At 44.5% G+C, this 13,728-nt stretch overlaps 1 protein-coding gene across 7 annotated transcripts in view; it reads right to left on the bottom strand.

Moving 5' to 3' along the window:
* Positions 1-13,728, bottom strand: part of RALGAPA1 (Ral GTPase activating protein catalytic subunit alpha 1) — a 219,285-nt gene that overhangs the window by 153,269 nt on the left and 52,288 nt on the right. For all 7 annotated transcript variants that reach the window (XM_090033616.1, XM_090033623.1, XM_090033617.1 and 4 more), the window contains 3 exons: positions 12,545-12,674; positions 7,487-7,724; positions 2,308-2,469 (listed from right to left, as the gene is read on the bottom strand). In XM_090033616.1, the coding sequence (XP_089889742.1) occupies positions 2,308-2,469; positions 7,487-7,724; positions 12,545-12,674 (530 nt within the window). The remainder of the gene's footprint in view (positions 1-2,307; positions 2,470-7,486; positions 7,725-12,544; positions 12,675-13,728) is intronic.

The following is a 13,728-nucleotide window of genomic DNA, read 5'->3' on the forward strand; positions in this document are numbered from 1 at the left end:
GGTGTTTCTGGGAAGATCTCTTTAAGAATTGGGTCTGCTTCTAGTATGGGTTGTAATTGTTTGAGGATTTTCTGTATGGGTTTGAGGGAGGGGTGATATGTCATAACCAGCAGTGTGCGATTCATGGGGGGTTTTCTTCTGTACTGCAGCAATTCTTCACATGGTATCCAGGTGGCTCTTTCAAACATCTTCACTGACTGCCTTTCTTGCAGGCATACCAGCCTCTGGCTTCTTTACTATTCATTCCATCTGGGAAGACCACACACTAGCTGCAGATGCTTCCTCAGCCTGATTTAGGGTTTTTAAACCTGAAAGCTTGCTAAGAAAAATTTTTCCAACTATTTAAGTTGGTCTAATAAAAGATATCAGATTCACCCAAAGAACCTTGTCTGCCTATATCCTTAGACCAACACACTTACAATCTACACCCCTGCAACCAATATGGACAGTTTTTTGTACTGGGCAAAAAGTGTTAGCCATTTGCAGAGCACCTAGATCTCAAAAGATAAAGGCATCACTTATGCCCTGCTAAGAATGCTGGCTTTTTTGGTAACTAATTCATGCCTTTGTACCTTATTGTAATACTAGTGTTGGTATGACTGTGCACAGAAAATATATTTCCATGCAAGTATGAAAGAGGTCTGAGATATTAACTGTTTATGTTGATGCAGAAATAGACTATAAAGATATGATTGCTTTGAGGACAAAGGCAAAAGCAATATAAGCTATAGTATGAGAAGCTTAAAATCAGAATAATTTGATGCTATGTCAAATGGATTGCTTGATCAGGATAAATGTCAGTGATTTAGGATCCAAACCATGCAAATATCCAACTTCTTTTAAAAGGAAACTAACATACTAACATGAATCCATTAAAAACTTAGTCAAACTGCAGTAGCATCTGACAAAATATCTGAAGTGCATACACTTTCAAGAAACCAAAACAGAAACTTTAATCAGGCATTGTGTTCTGAAGGCGCTGAAGATTTAACAGAAAACTGTTTTAACAGCCATCATCAGCTAAATTCAGATAAATAAATGTATAATTGAACCATGAAGACTACTTAATCAAATCAGATGTCAGAGCTTGCTCTACATAAACAACCGCAAGTGCAATTTTGTGTCTGAATGCATGAGAAAGCCAGACATTTAAAGTTGTTCCTTTTAAATCCTGTGGAGCCCATGATTGTTGTCCTATATGCCTGAACTGCCCTGGTACAATGTGTTCCCAATCCTGGTGGAGGTCTACAGTTTTCTAGTAATATTGCAAAGTAGTTTGAGGAGAAAAGAAGATCTTAATTAAACCCTGTGACTTAAAAATTTAAATTGGCTGTAAAATTTTGGGGAAAAGGAAGAACAATTATAGACTCAGTTGCTGACCTGTATTCCCTGCATCATAAACTGTGTCACAGTGTACCTGCTCTTAGGAAGTATTAATGAAAAGACAGCACTTGCTAAATGAGATCACCTACTATTATGAAGATACTAACACAGCAATATAAAATTTTTTAAAGATTTTATTTTTTTTTAATAAATTTAAATCAATGTAATTTTCCTTCATGCAGTAGACAGCACAGATCACCTTTGGAGATGGATTGGTATATAAGCATTTCATCCCCTTCACATCAGAGTTTCCTAAGCAGGTCATACAAATGCATACGAGTCTGAGTAATCCACCAGAAATACGGACCATCACTACTCATTTTTAAAACAGAAAAGAATATCTGCAAGTAGTGAAGACAAGAAATTAATGTGTATAAATTTAGATCTGTACACATGTGTGCATATCCATGGATCCTGGAGGTTTTAAGATATATCAAAGACAAAACATTTTAATAACTAGCCGATTCACATACTTTACACACTTTTCATTACAGTACAGTATTTTGGAAATCCCTTGCATAATTTAAACCAAAAAAAAAGTATGAAGACACCTTTTTAGAGGGCTTTATATTAACTAACTACACATAATGTTATTTAGCTAGAAAGCAAGAACAGACTAAAACAAAGTATGTTTAAATCTTTCAATAAATAAGGGTAATTTGTGCCTAAACAATGGGACTTATTGCAAAGAAGCATCAACACGCTGCTTAAAATCATCTGCACTTGCCAAAAATCTACATTTAGAAACCAAATGCTTTTCACTTACCCACAAAACACTATAAAAGACAGTACAACATATTCAAATACATTACAAATGAATGCACATAGAAAGAAAAGCTCTCCAAGTAGATACAAAAAATGTTCAGTTATGAATACGTTTCCTCTCCCCTCTCAACACACCCCTTAGTTTTTACAGATACATACCAACTGTTTTTTGCCGTACTATGCTTCTTGCCTTTTCTGTTCCTGGAGATCCAGTAGTTGTAGCACTGCGCTGTCTCATTGGAGCCTGTCCAGGCTGATCACGGCTCCAGCCTCTAGAAAAGGACTTATCAACAGATGATTTTTGGAACTCATGCCCAACTCCTGAAAAAATAGAATTGTGAACTTATTCATTTAATCCTGTGAGATGCTCATGTACTAGATATTTTAAGTGGCCACCTTTTCAAATATTTTCCACTCCATTGTCAATGTATCAGCCTTGCAATGTTAAGCATGTGACTATAGATTAGAAGCTGTATAGTATACTAGCATTTAAAAAAAATCAATATTGAACTCTTATCAACCAACACCAATTGAGGGGCATCCATTCTGGTTCAAAGCCTCTAGCACTATTACTGTTGTAGTTCCTTTCTGACTTTTCCAGTTCATAGATTCAAGAGAAATAAGATTAGAAAGGATATATATAGATAAAATGAATACTGTAGATAGCTATTCTTTTTTCCAAGACCATTTCCATTATTTCGCCACTAGACAAGACATATAATGCCAATTTATGAACCATGTGTTTTAATTAATTAGATGCTATGAAGAATCAGGAACCATAAGTGATAAAGTATCAAAACATCTTAACATAAGAAAAAAATAAAATGGCTTAATGGAAAATGCATTTGTAAGATCCATATGAAACTGATCACAATATGAAATATCAATTAAAAGATTTTAAAGAGAAAGAGAAATTCTGAATGGAAGTTTTGCAAATGCTCCCCAGAAGTAATGCTTATAGGATGCTGACTAAAGTAGGTGCTGGAACTATTTGAATAAACAACGTGTATTTTAAGAAACAAGTAAGGAACACCAATAAAAATATGTTTTAACAGAACACTGATCCACAGTGTAAGCAATATGTGCCAAATATGCCATCACTTGAATGCATTTTCTTGGTCTGAACGTTGTGTTTTGGTCTTCCATATATAAGGGTTTGTTTGGGGTTGTTTTTTTTTTTAAACAAAATGTTCTTTTTCATGCTTCAGAATGTGCTTAAGCAAGTATTCTGTTAACTATACCCATTTTAATCTAAGCACAGACTTTCGTTCACTGTTGACATGCAGGAATACATGTTTATGACTATTTTTCACTCTCTAGGGACCTGGTTTCCATTTCCCTTTCTTGTGGAAAAACATGGCAAAAGGTAGATTTTCTCCTTTAAAGGAGAAAAAAGTGGGAAACTGTGGGTTTCCCTTTGCAGGCTGGCAGAGTTCCAGGCTGCAACGGGTTGCTTGGGGCTGGGGGAGTGGGATGCAGGGGGTGCCACATGCATGTGTGCACACACATGCATATGGCAGCCAGGCAGTGTAATGGAGAGCAGCTCCATCCTGGTAAGTCTATGGGGTGAGGTGGGGCATAGATAATGCCGAGGGTCAGGGGGAATAGGTGATGCATCAGGAGGGTGGGAGGGGTAGAGCATATGCCTCCTCAGATTTCTGTACCCATAGTGGGGCATGGGGCTGTACCCTGGCCAAACCATGCCCCCTGCCCACACAGTTGCAGTGAGGGACACAACTCCCTGCCACTGCTGCACCTCACCTTGGTGGCCATGAAAGCGTGGTACTCCTTCCCCCACTGGGCCACAGAGGTAGCACCAGCCCAGAGCTCAGAAATCTCAGGGGGTAGGTGCCTCACCCTCACTGCCTGATGTGCTGCCTATGCCCACACCCCCTTTCTTCCCCACACCCACCCCCTTCCTCTCAGGATTGGGGTGTGGGGCCAGGGGGCTACGGGTTGGGAATGAGGGGCTGGGAGTGAAGAGCAACAGCATGAGCAGGGGTAGGGCACTGGCATATCAGGGCTATTCAGTGCCACAAAGCAGCATGTGAGACAGCTGCAGCTGGACCCATGTCATGGTGAGTGAAGAGGGAGCTCTGATTTTCTAGAATAAGAAAACCAAAATCAAATGCCAAAATATATAGGTATTTAGAATTTATTTTATTAGAATGATTGAAGCACTGGTAGGCTTCCAAATGGCTTTAAAATTATAAATATATCAATAAAACAGGGTTAAACCAATACCTATATATTAGAGGTGCACCAATACATTGATTTGGTATTGGATCGGTACCAAAATGAAGAAGATAGTCTATATATCAGATATTTGATAAATGCCCATGCTGCGCGCAGCCACAGCACAGAGTACAGCTGGCAGCGTGGACAGCGCCTTCCAACTGGTAAGTCAGAAGGGTAGATGGAAGGGAAGGAAAGGAGTGTGGGGGGCAGATCAATGCCTCCTGTGATGAGGGAAGGGGCAAGGGTAGGCGCTGCCTAGATGGGTGGGTTGGGAGGTTATGGGACTGAGCTGTGGCTCATGTGGGGGGTGGCTCCTGTTGCTGCTTGCGCTGCAGGAAGGTGGGGCACATGTGCTCCTGGACCTGCATGGCGCTGGGTGGGTGGCAACTGCAGGGTGCAGCCGTACCAGTGATGTGCAGCTGTTGTCAGAGGGGGATGGGCTCAGAGTGGGCTCTGGCTGTGCTGGGAGGAGGCCACCCTGAATTTCACTGTAGCTCTGCTCCCAGCCACAGCCCTGGCTGAATGCTCCACCACCACCCAAGTGCCAGAAAAACATGTGGCTGTGCCAGGCAGGGGCCGGCAGCAAAGGGCTGGGAGTGGAGCTATGGCGAAATCTGGGGTGGCTGCAGACTCCTCCCAGCACAGCCAGAGCCCACTCTGAGCCCAGCCCCCATCAAGTAAAGCCCTGTGCAGTGCTGGCTCCAGCTCCACCCCGCAGCTGCCGCTCGTGCCATGTCACACAGATCCAGGGACACACAAGACCCCAGCCCCACCTTCTTGGGGTGCAAGCAGTGGCAGGAGCTGCCCCCACCCCACAAGCCTCCATCCCATGCCCCCCTTGGGCAGTGCTTTCCACTCTCCCTGCCCCCTCCCTCACTGCAGGGGGGGTGTTGATCTGCCCCCCCACACCCCTTCCACCACACCAGACTTACCATCTGGAGGCAGCTGTATCAGATATTGGATCATGTGAGAGGGGAAGTAAAAGCCCCTTTAACACGTCCCAGACCCCTGCCTCACGGACCCCGATACTTACTGCAGGGGTCCAGATGAGTGGCACCCAGGAAGAAACACTGACGCAGGCTCCGCAGTTCCGGAGTTGCCTAAGCCTGCGAATCGGCAAACAGCGGGGCTCTGGAGAGGCATGGGGTGCTCAAAAAGCAGCTGGGAACACAGCTGTGCAGCCAGGGGAAGAAGAGCGGGATGCCAGCTGGGAGATGCTGACTGCAGAGCAAGGAAGCCCAAGTCCCGAGTGTGGGGAAACGGAGCTGAGCGTCTGTTGGAGGACTCCGGCAGACAGAATGAAGAGCACAAGCCTCAGGAACAGAGGAACACCCGAGAGCAGCATCACAGCCCCATTAGGGAGCCCAGGTACTATGGCTGGGAATGGCAGCAGGGAACTGCTAGACCTCTCGGGCAGCTTGGCAAGGAGGAAGGTGCAGGCGGCTATGCAGCCTTGCATGGGAACTACGAGCCCCACCAGTTGTAGGGAACAGGAAACCGACTACAGGTCAGCTGGGACCCAGAGGCAGTCATGCTGGGAAGACTGACCAGGGTGGGGCACGGGGAGGCTGCCTGTCCCAACAACTACTAGGAGGGAAGGGATGGATGAGCCCCTTCCCCATCCCCACTGCCCCGAGTGGGCACTGGGAGATGGAATCCTAGGAGCCCGTTGGCAGATGTTGGACACTTTCAGTTGAGTTTTTAGTTACAATTAGCCCCAAGCTGGGGCAGGTTTAGTTGCCTGAGCTGACCTGATGTTGAGGGACTGACCACGGGGAAGATTTTGATGTTCGGGAATACCGGACCCGTCTCGAGGCGGGCGGCATGGATGAGGCAAGATCATCCAGGGGAAGACCTACGGGGTGCAGCATTTGCCCAGGCCGTGGATGTGGTAAGGGTGGGATAAAGGGGAGGTTGGAGCCCCACGAAGAAAGACCAGGGTAGAGACCCCTTCGGCTTAGGCCCACCTGCAGGGAACTGCCTCCCCAATAATGAACAGAGATCTGATAGGCAAGTAGGAGCAGCACCCGAACCATCTAGGTGGCACCAGAGCCCGATCTCACCCTGACATCACTTGGCGGCAAGGCACCTATCGAGAAGGGGCCGAAGCCCTACAACACGTACCAGTGACAGATCAGTATTGGCTGATATGCCTCCTTAAACATCAGCTATTGGTATCAGCCCCCAAAATCTCTATCAGTGAACCCGTACTATTCAATCGATCAATCAATCGATCTCTCTCTATAGTGGCATTTCATTTTAATCACTGGAAAATGCAGATTTTGGGGAGGGGGGTAGTGTTCAGAGGATTTTAGAGGGTGGGATTTGTGCTTTTTAAACATCAGAGAATTTGGGGGGGGTGTTAAACAGAAGAAAACCAGGATCCCTGCTGATTAATGGGGCCTGAGAAGACTGTAAAAGACAGATAAGGCAAGCTCCGGAGTAATCTTAATGGACAAGTTTAAGAATATATGTTGCGTTTCTCCCATCTACGTGATACAGAACAACAATGAAAACAACATAATCCTTGCACCTCTGCAGTACGCCAATTCTCAGAAGCAGAATTTGGACGTGGAGAAAAATGTGTTTAATATTAAAGGAAAACAGGAACATGCATCTCTACCCTCCCAAAGGGAAGAAAATATCAGAATATATAATTTCTCATTAATATCCAGAGTTTTTATAAACAAGCATCTTCCTCTTTCTTTTGAACAATCATATCAATCAGAATTGTAAGACAACAAGCAGAGTAGGAAAAAAACCATGATTTTTGCATGTTCATTACAGATTTCTATCTATAGTACCAGCCTGTAATAAAGCTGTTCATCATCAGATCTCGAACCATTTTGCAAAAGTGATCAATAACATTATCCCAGTCTTAAGGATATGGAAATTGATACACAGAAGTGATTGGCCAGAAACCACATTCATTAGGTCAATTGCTGGGCTAGGAAGGGAACACAGATTTCCCTAGTTTCAGTCCAGTGTTCCATCCATAAGGCCATGTTGCCTCCTCAAATGTATACAGGACTGTGTGCTCATAATGTCCCACCTTCCCAGCTTGAATTAAAAATCAGTCAAACAATAAGTTTTTTCTTACCTTTGCCTTTGTGCTTTTTCTGTTTCTGTTCACTTAATTTATCCAATGGTAAGTCACTGAGGTCCAGGCTATACAAGTTTCTAGCTAATACTTTAGTTAGTGTCTCCATAGTCAGTGACCACTCAGTGGCCAGCTCTTCCCAGTACGTCAGAGATGACATTACTGACAACAAGTCATCCCAAAGTTCTCGGGAGATGTACACGTTTAGATTTGCTTTGATCCAGGCTACTATAAGTGTCTAAAAGAATAAATAATTAAAGTGATAATAGTTGGCTTCCCAACATAAGGCAAAAGAAAAGCATTCAAACATTATGGTTTTAAAACAGAAATAACTTCTCTATCAGTCACAGATATTTCTATGCAGTGCTAATAATGCCCTTCTTTGCAATACTCATGCACAAATTGTGAATGGATTCTCATGTGATTAAGCATTTGTTTATGATGCTTTTATTCCCATTCATAGCTGTGCAGTATGTTAAATTATTTAGCTGTAGAAACAGACTGGTATGATTCATAAAAGACAGGGTAGATTTGTACCTTATAGACTAACTGAAGTAGAGCTCTCGCACTCTCCAGCTTTCATGGGTCAGAGCTCACTTCATCAGACAGCATCTGATGAAATAAGCTCTACCCCAAAAAAGCTTGTGTTATATATCTACTTTAGCCAGTCTACAATGTGCATACCTACCCTGCCTTCTACTTGACTTCAAACTAACATAGTTAACTGCATCTATGATTCATAACAGACATTCATAACTTAAATGTAATATTAAACAGGTTTATATGACTATTTTAGTGTAGTTTGGACTCCCTTCATAGCTTATTTCTTTCTCTTTTCAAAAATAGTGAGATATTCCCCAAACTTCGTGCACAGAGAAGACTTTGTAACAGCGATATGTGATACCAACTTTGAATGACTCTACTACTGGCCCTACTCCTTAGAACAGCGTTTGGGCAATGTTTTGCTGCCATGGGTCTTTGTTTCCAATTCAGCCCTTTGCTGTAGGCCTCAAATCTCCACCCCCCAGGAGCACCCAAGTTGCCTGCACTTAGACTTGCTGCTGATCCCCAACCCCATGGGTAATGGAGAGGCACAAATTCTGCAGCAAGGGTAGACACAGACATAAGACAACAGCAGGGAGGGCTGCAGAGAAGGTTGCTGCAGAGGGGATGAGCAGCACAGCGCAGCTGTATGCTTCCGACCTCTGTGCTGTCCCATGCAGGACTGGACTCTTGTGGGCCATTTCTGGCTCATTAGCCATAGAGTGCTGACACCCGATTTAGAACCGTGAATTTTCTGCTCAGGTAGAAGCCTAACTTTGGAAGGCTTAGCTTTTTCAAGCTGGAAATAGAGAGAACACTTAGGAAAATTAGCTGCTCTGAAGCTTTGTGAGATGACCATGACCACAGGGAAGGAAGAGGGGGAAAGAGAAAGTGGCAGAAGGAATTCGTCTACCTGGAAATCCTAACAAAGCACTGCAGATGGATTGAGAGCTGACTAGTACAGGGTGAATTTTAGGACTTTTGCTTCTCCTTCCCCATAATGTGTCACTCTTGAATTTTTTTAAATAGCAATATGACTGTGGGTAAGAAATGTCTTTGCTAAGGCTTATTCTTTGCTTTCCTACCATGCTGTGCCCAAAGGAATTAAAACTGCAACCAAAGAGTGCCTATGGCAATAAAACTCCAGAAAAGCATTCATACGCCAACTGGTGGCAGGTGCCTGGAGGTCTGTGACAAGGCCTGAGATGGCTGGGTTGCAGAGTCAAACAACAGGTGTCATATGAGGATACTAAGACAGAAGTGTGCCTTGAAGATCCAAAGCTAGACACACAGTACAAAGCTGCTTAGAAACATTCAGGGTCCAACAACTGAATCACTTGCAACAAAATGGTGATTGTACAAGGGAGGACTTGACCAGACCATAACAACGCTTTATTGAATTGAAACTCTGAGCTGCTAAATAATTTTAGTCTGTTGTCACATGTGAGTCTACTCCATAAAACATACTTAAAATTAATTTGATATTGGCCTGATTTAAGGAACAGTATTAATACTCCACTTTCCCACCAAAAAAAAGACTAGTTTTCTCACAAGGAAAAGTTATAACCATCTAACAACAGGTGTCTCTAACGGGTCAGCAAACTGACTTCCTTGTAAAGAAAAATGACTGATCTCACCTTTACTGTTTATAATCCATTTTCCAGAGTACAATTAATAGTCTTCATTTGGAATCTTGGTACAATCTAGGCCACGTATGGCAGACTTAGTTGATAAATAATTCTCTGAAATGCCCACTGGTTGGCTAATCTTGCAAGATGGCAGCAGAAACCTTGCTGGGTTCTATCACCATAGGGGAGCTTTAAGCATGGAGTTAAAACTCTGTAGTGTGCAAAAGTCTGCCTAATTTATAGCAGGTCTGGGTAGAGAGTACTTAAGTAATTTAAGAAACTGCCAGACCAAATGCAGAGAGGTGCTTGATAAACTGCTTGTGGCAGGACATTGAATTACAATTTAACTAGCCTTAATTAGATACTAACCGAGTCACACACTGAGGCTCAGTGCTCCAAGAGGAAGTAGCAGGAGTGCTTAATTCATTTTCATAAGAATGTATAGGATTTGCCAATAAAATTATACAATTTAAATTGCTGCCTGGGTTACCCACTGATGTTTTAAAGCAGCCTGCATTGTACTCCAGGTTCTAAACCAGAGGTTCCCAACCACTGGGAAGGGTTGGCTGCTGGGTTGTGGTACGAGCCCCCGATCAGAGCCCCGTCTGTCTGCCTTGGCAAGTGGCTTCCGCTGCCAGCAGTCACATGAGGGGTTAAAGCAGGGAGCCAGGGCAGCTCTGGAGAGGCAGCTGGCTCTGCATCCCGTCCTGCTCCCATGCTGGTCCACAGTATAAAAAAGGTTGGGAATCTTTGCCTCCATCTTTCTGAGCAGGGACCGGGGCAACCCCGTCCGGAATGAGGGGAGGTGCTGCCAGGCCCAGGGTCAGTGAGGACCTAGTCAGGGAACTTCTGGTGGGTCTAGACGTGTTCACATCAGTAGGTCCTGATGATCTCCACTCCAGAGTGCTGAAGGAATCAGCAGAGGCCACTGCAGGACCCCTGGCATGGCTTTACAAACACTCGTGGTGCTCTGGCAAGGTGCCAGGGGACTGGAAAAGGGCCAATGTGGTCCCCATTTTCAAGAAAGGAAGGAAGATGGACCCAGGAAACTACAGGCCCGTTAATTTTACCTCAGTCCTGGGGAAGCTCTTTGAGAAAATTATCCAGGAGTGCATCTACAAGGGGCCAGCAGGGGAGATCATGCTTAGGGGCAACCAACATGGGTTCATTTGAGGCAGGTCCTGTCAAACCAACCTGGTGGCCTTCTATGACCAGGTCATAAAATCCTTGGATGTAGGTGTCAAAGTGGACACAGTCTTTCTAGACTTTAGGAAGGTGTTCAACACGGTCTCTTACCCCCATTCTCATTAAGAAATTAGGCGAGCGTGGCATCGATGCCTACATGGTCAGATGGGCTGCGAATTGGCTGGAGGGCTGCACCCAGAGAGTGGTGGTGGACACGTCTTTTTCAACCTGGAGAGATATAGGCAGTGGGGTCCCCCAGACCTCAGTCCTCGGGCCTGCACTGTTCAACATCTTCATCAGTGACTTGGACGAGGGGGGTGAAAAGCAGCTTGTTCAAATTCGCGGATGGCACTAAGATGTGGGGAGAAGTGGGCATGCTGGAGGAGAGGGACAGGCTGCAACTAGATCTAGACAGGTTATAGGGGTGGGCGGATGAGAACAGGATGGGATTCAATACTGAAAAGTGCAAAGTACCGTACCTAGGGAGGAAGAACCAGCAGCATACCTACAGACTGGGGAACTCCCTTCTATTCAGCACAGAGGAAGAAAAAGATCTTGGTGTCATTATTGATTAAAAATGAACATGGGCTGCCAATGTGGGGACACGGTCAGGAAGGTTAACCACACCTTGTCATGCATCCACAGATGCATCACGAGCAAGTCCAAGGAGGTGATCCTCCCCCCCATGCGACACTGGTCAGGCCGCAGTTGGAGTATTGTATCCAGTTCTGGATGCCGCACTTCAGGAAGGATGTGGACAGCATCGAGAGGGTCCAGAGAAGGGCCACTTGCATGATCAGGGGGCAGTAAGGCAGGCCCTACGAGCGGAGGCTATGGGACCTGAACCTGTTCAGCCTCCACAAGAGAAGGCTGAGAGGGGATCTGGTGGCCGTCTACAAACTGGCAAAGGGGGACCAGCTGACTATTGGGGAGTCCCTGTTCCCCTGAGCACTACCGGAAGTAATGAGGAACAATGGCCATTAGTTGACCGAGAGTAGATTCAGGCTAGATATCAGGAGGCACTACTTCACAGTCAGGGTGGCTAGGATCTGGAATCAACTTCCAAGGGAAGTGATGCTGTTTGCTACCCTGAAGATCTTCAGAAAGAGGCTAGACAATTACCTAGCCGGGGTTCGTTTGATCCCAGCATTCTTTCCTGCCCAGGGCAGGGGGTTGGACTTGATGATCTGCTCAGGTCCCTTCTGGCCCGACCTACTATGAAACTATGAAACCACTGTTCTAAACACTACAGAAAAGCTGCAGTGATATCTATTCCATGGAGTGAAGATGTACGAACAAATACAGAGTAAGCATGACTTCTGTATCTAAAATGATCTTGTCAATGAAGTTATAAAAGGGTTAGGGAACAGGTATGTTTTAGCTAAATGAGGAGAGTAATTCTTCAGGGCATAGCTACTAACAGCATTACTTAAGCTCTCTTTCTGTTATACATATTAAACTCAAGTCTAAATGCAAAAATAGCATTTCTGAGTGACTGACAAAAATAGCTGTCAGCCTGCTACTACATATAAATAGTCATACTAGATATCACAGGTCCTTTAATCTGCAACTTTCTCAATATTGTAATTTAGGTATCAATTACTTCTCAAATTTGGTCCTGGATGGCAAATGGGTCAACTACTTCTGTTACATCTAGTTTTTTTGATCTAGTTAAATTCATATCAAATTTGTATTTAATTACCTGGAAAAGAGGTCCTGCGAGTCTTCCTGCTAAAGTAGAATTTTTTCTTCCGTAGTATTGCAGGAAAGTTGGCGGTGGTATTTTCAGCACAGATTCTGTGACCCGGAGCAGCACAAGCAGCATCTGTTCCCTGTAAAAAATATCAGAGTTATTTTTGAGTATATATTTAAACTAGGTTCCTTATTATAGAAGACAGTTCACATTGTTTCTTTCTAGAAATACATTTTTTTTTAATATAGAGGATAAAAGTCCAAAAAAGCTTTACATGTTGTATTTTAAGAAGTCTACCATTCTTGTCTCATATTTTCTGAAGTCTATTTCCTCTAGTTCCCTTTCAAGTGTGCTAAGCCTTATCACCTGCTCCCAAAGGGCTTAAATGTTAAAGTTTTACCATATTTACTCAAATCCAAAATGAGCCCCCCCCAACAATCACTGTGAGGAAAAGAAAAGTCATCTTAAAACTGCCAGCCTGGAGCTGAGCTGCTGCCTGTCCTGGACTAAGGTAGCTCATGAAGCATGGGATGATGGGTGCATGGTGGGGGAACTGCAGGGAAGACTCACAGTACATGGCTGGGAAGAGCATTAGGGAGACAAGGGGAAGGGCAGGCAGGCATGGGGGGGAGGGGCAGGGCAGGCAGGCAACAAGGGGGTAGGCACAGGCACGGGGTGGGGGGGAAGAGGAGACAGGATACAAATGACAGGCTACAGCAGGATAGGCATGGGGGGGGACAGTCAGGGAAGGCAAGGGGCAGGGATCTGGCCTATAGCTCAGGGGTGGGCAAAATGCAGCCTGGGGGCCAGATGCGACCTGCCAGACCTTTCTATCCAGCCTGAGGGGCCCTTAAAAAAATTAGAAAAGTAATATTCATCTGCCCCAGGCCGCCTATCATGCGGCCCTCGATGGCTTGCCAAAACTCAGTAAGCAGCCCTCCACCCAAAATAATTGCCCACCCCTGCTCTAGCTCCTGCTTTGGGGGATGAATTTAAGACAGCCACTCAATATGTAGATGCAATACATGGAAAAAATCAGAACAAATTTATAATTTTCCAAGCACAGAAATTTTCCTTGGGGGGGGGGGGGGGGTTATCTTTAATTCAAGGTGGTCTTAGATTAAAGTAAATATGGTAATTAGATTAATGTTTCTAACCTTTGCATGGACTACATTTTTGCACCAAAACAGTGT

This window comes from Crocodylus siamensis, chromosome 2 (assembly GCF_052110815.1).
Source record: "Crocodylus siamensis isolate JL-2025a chromosome 2, ASM5211081v1, whole genome shotgun sequence".
Classification (NCBI taxonomy): Eukaryota; Metazoa; Chordata; order Crocodylia; family Crocodylidae; genus Crocodylus; species Crocodylus siamensis.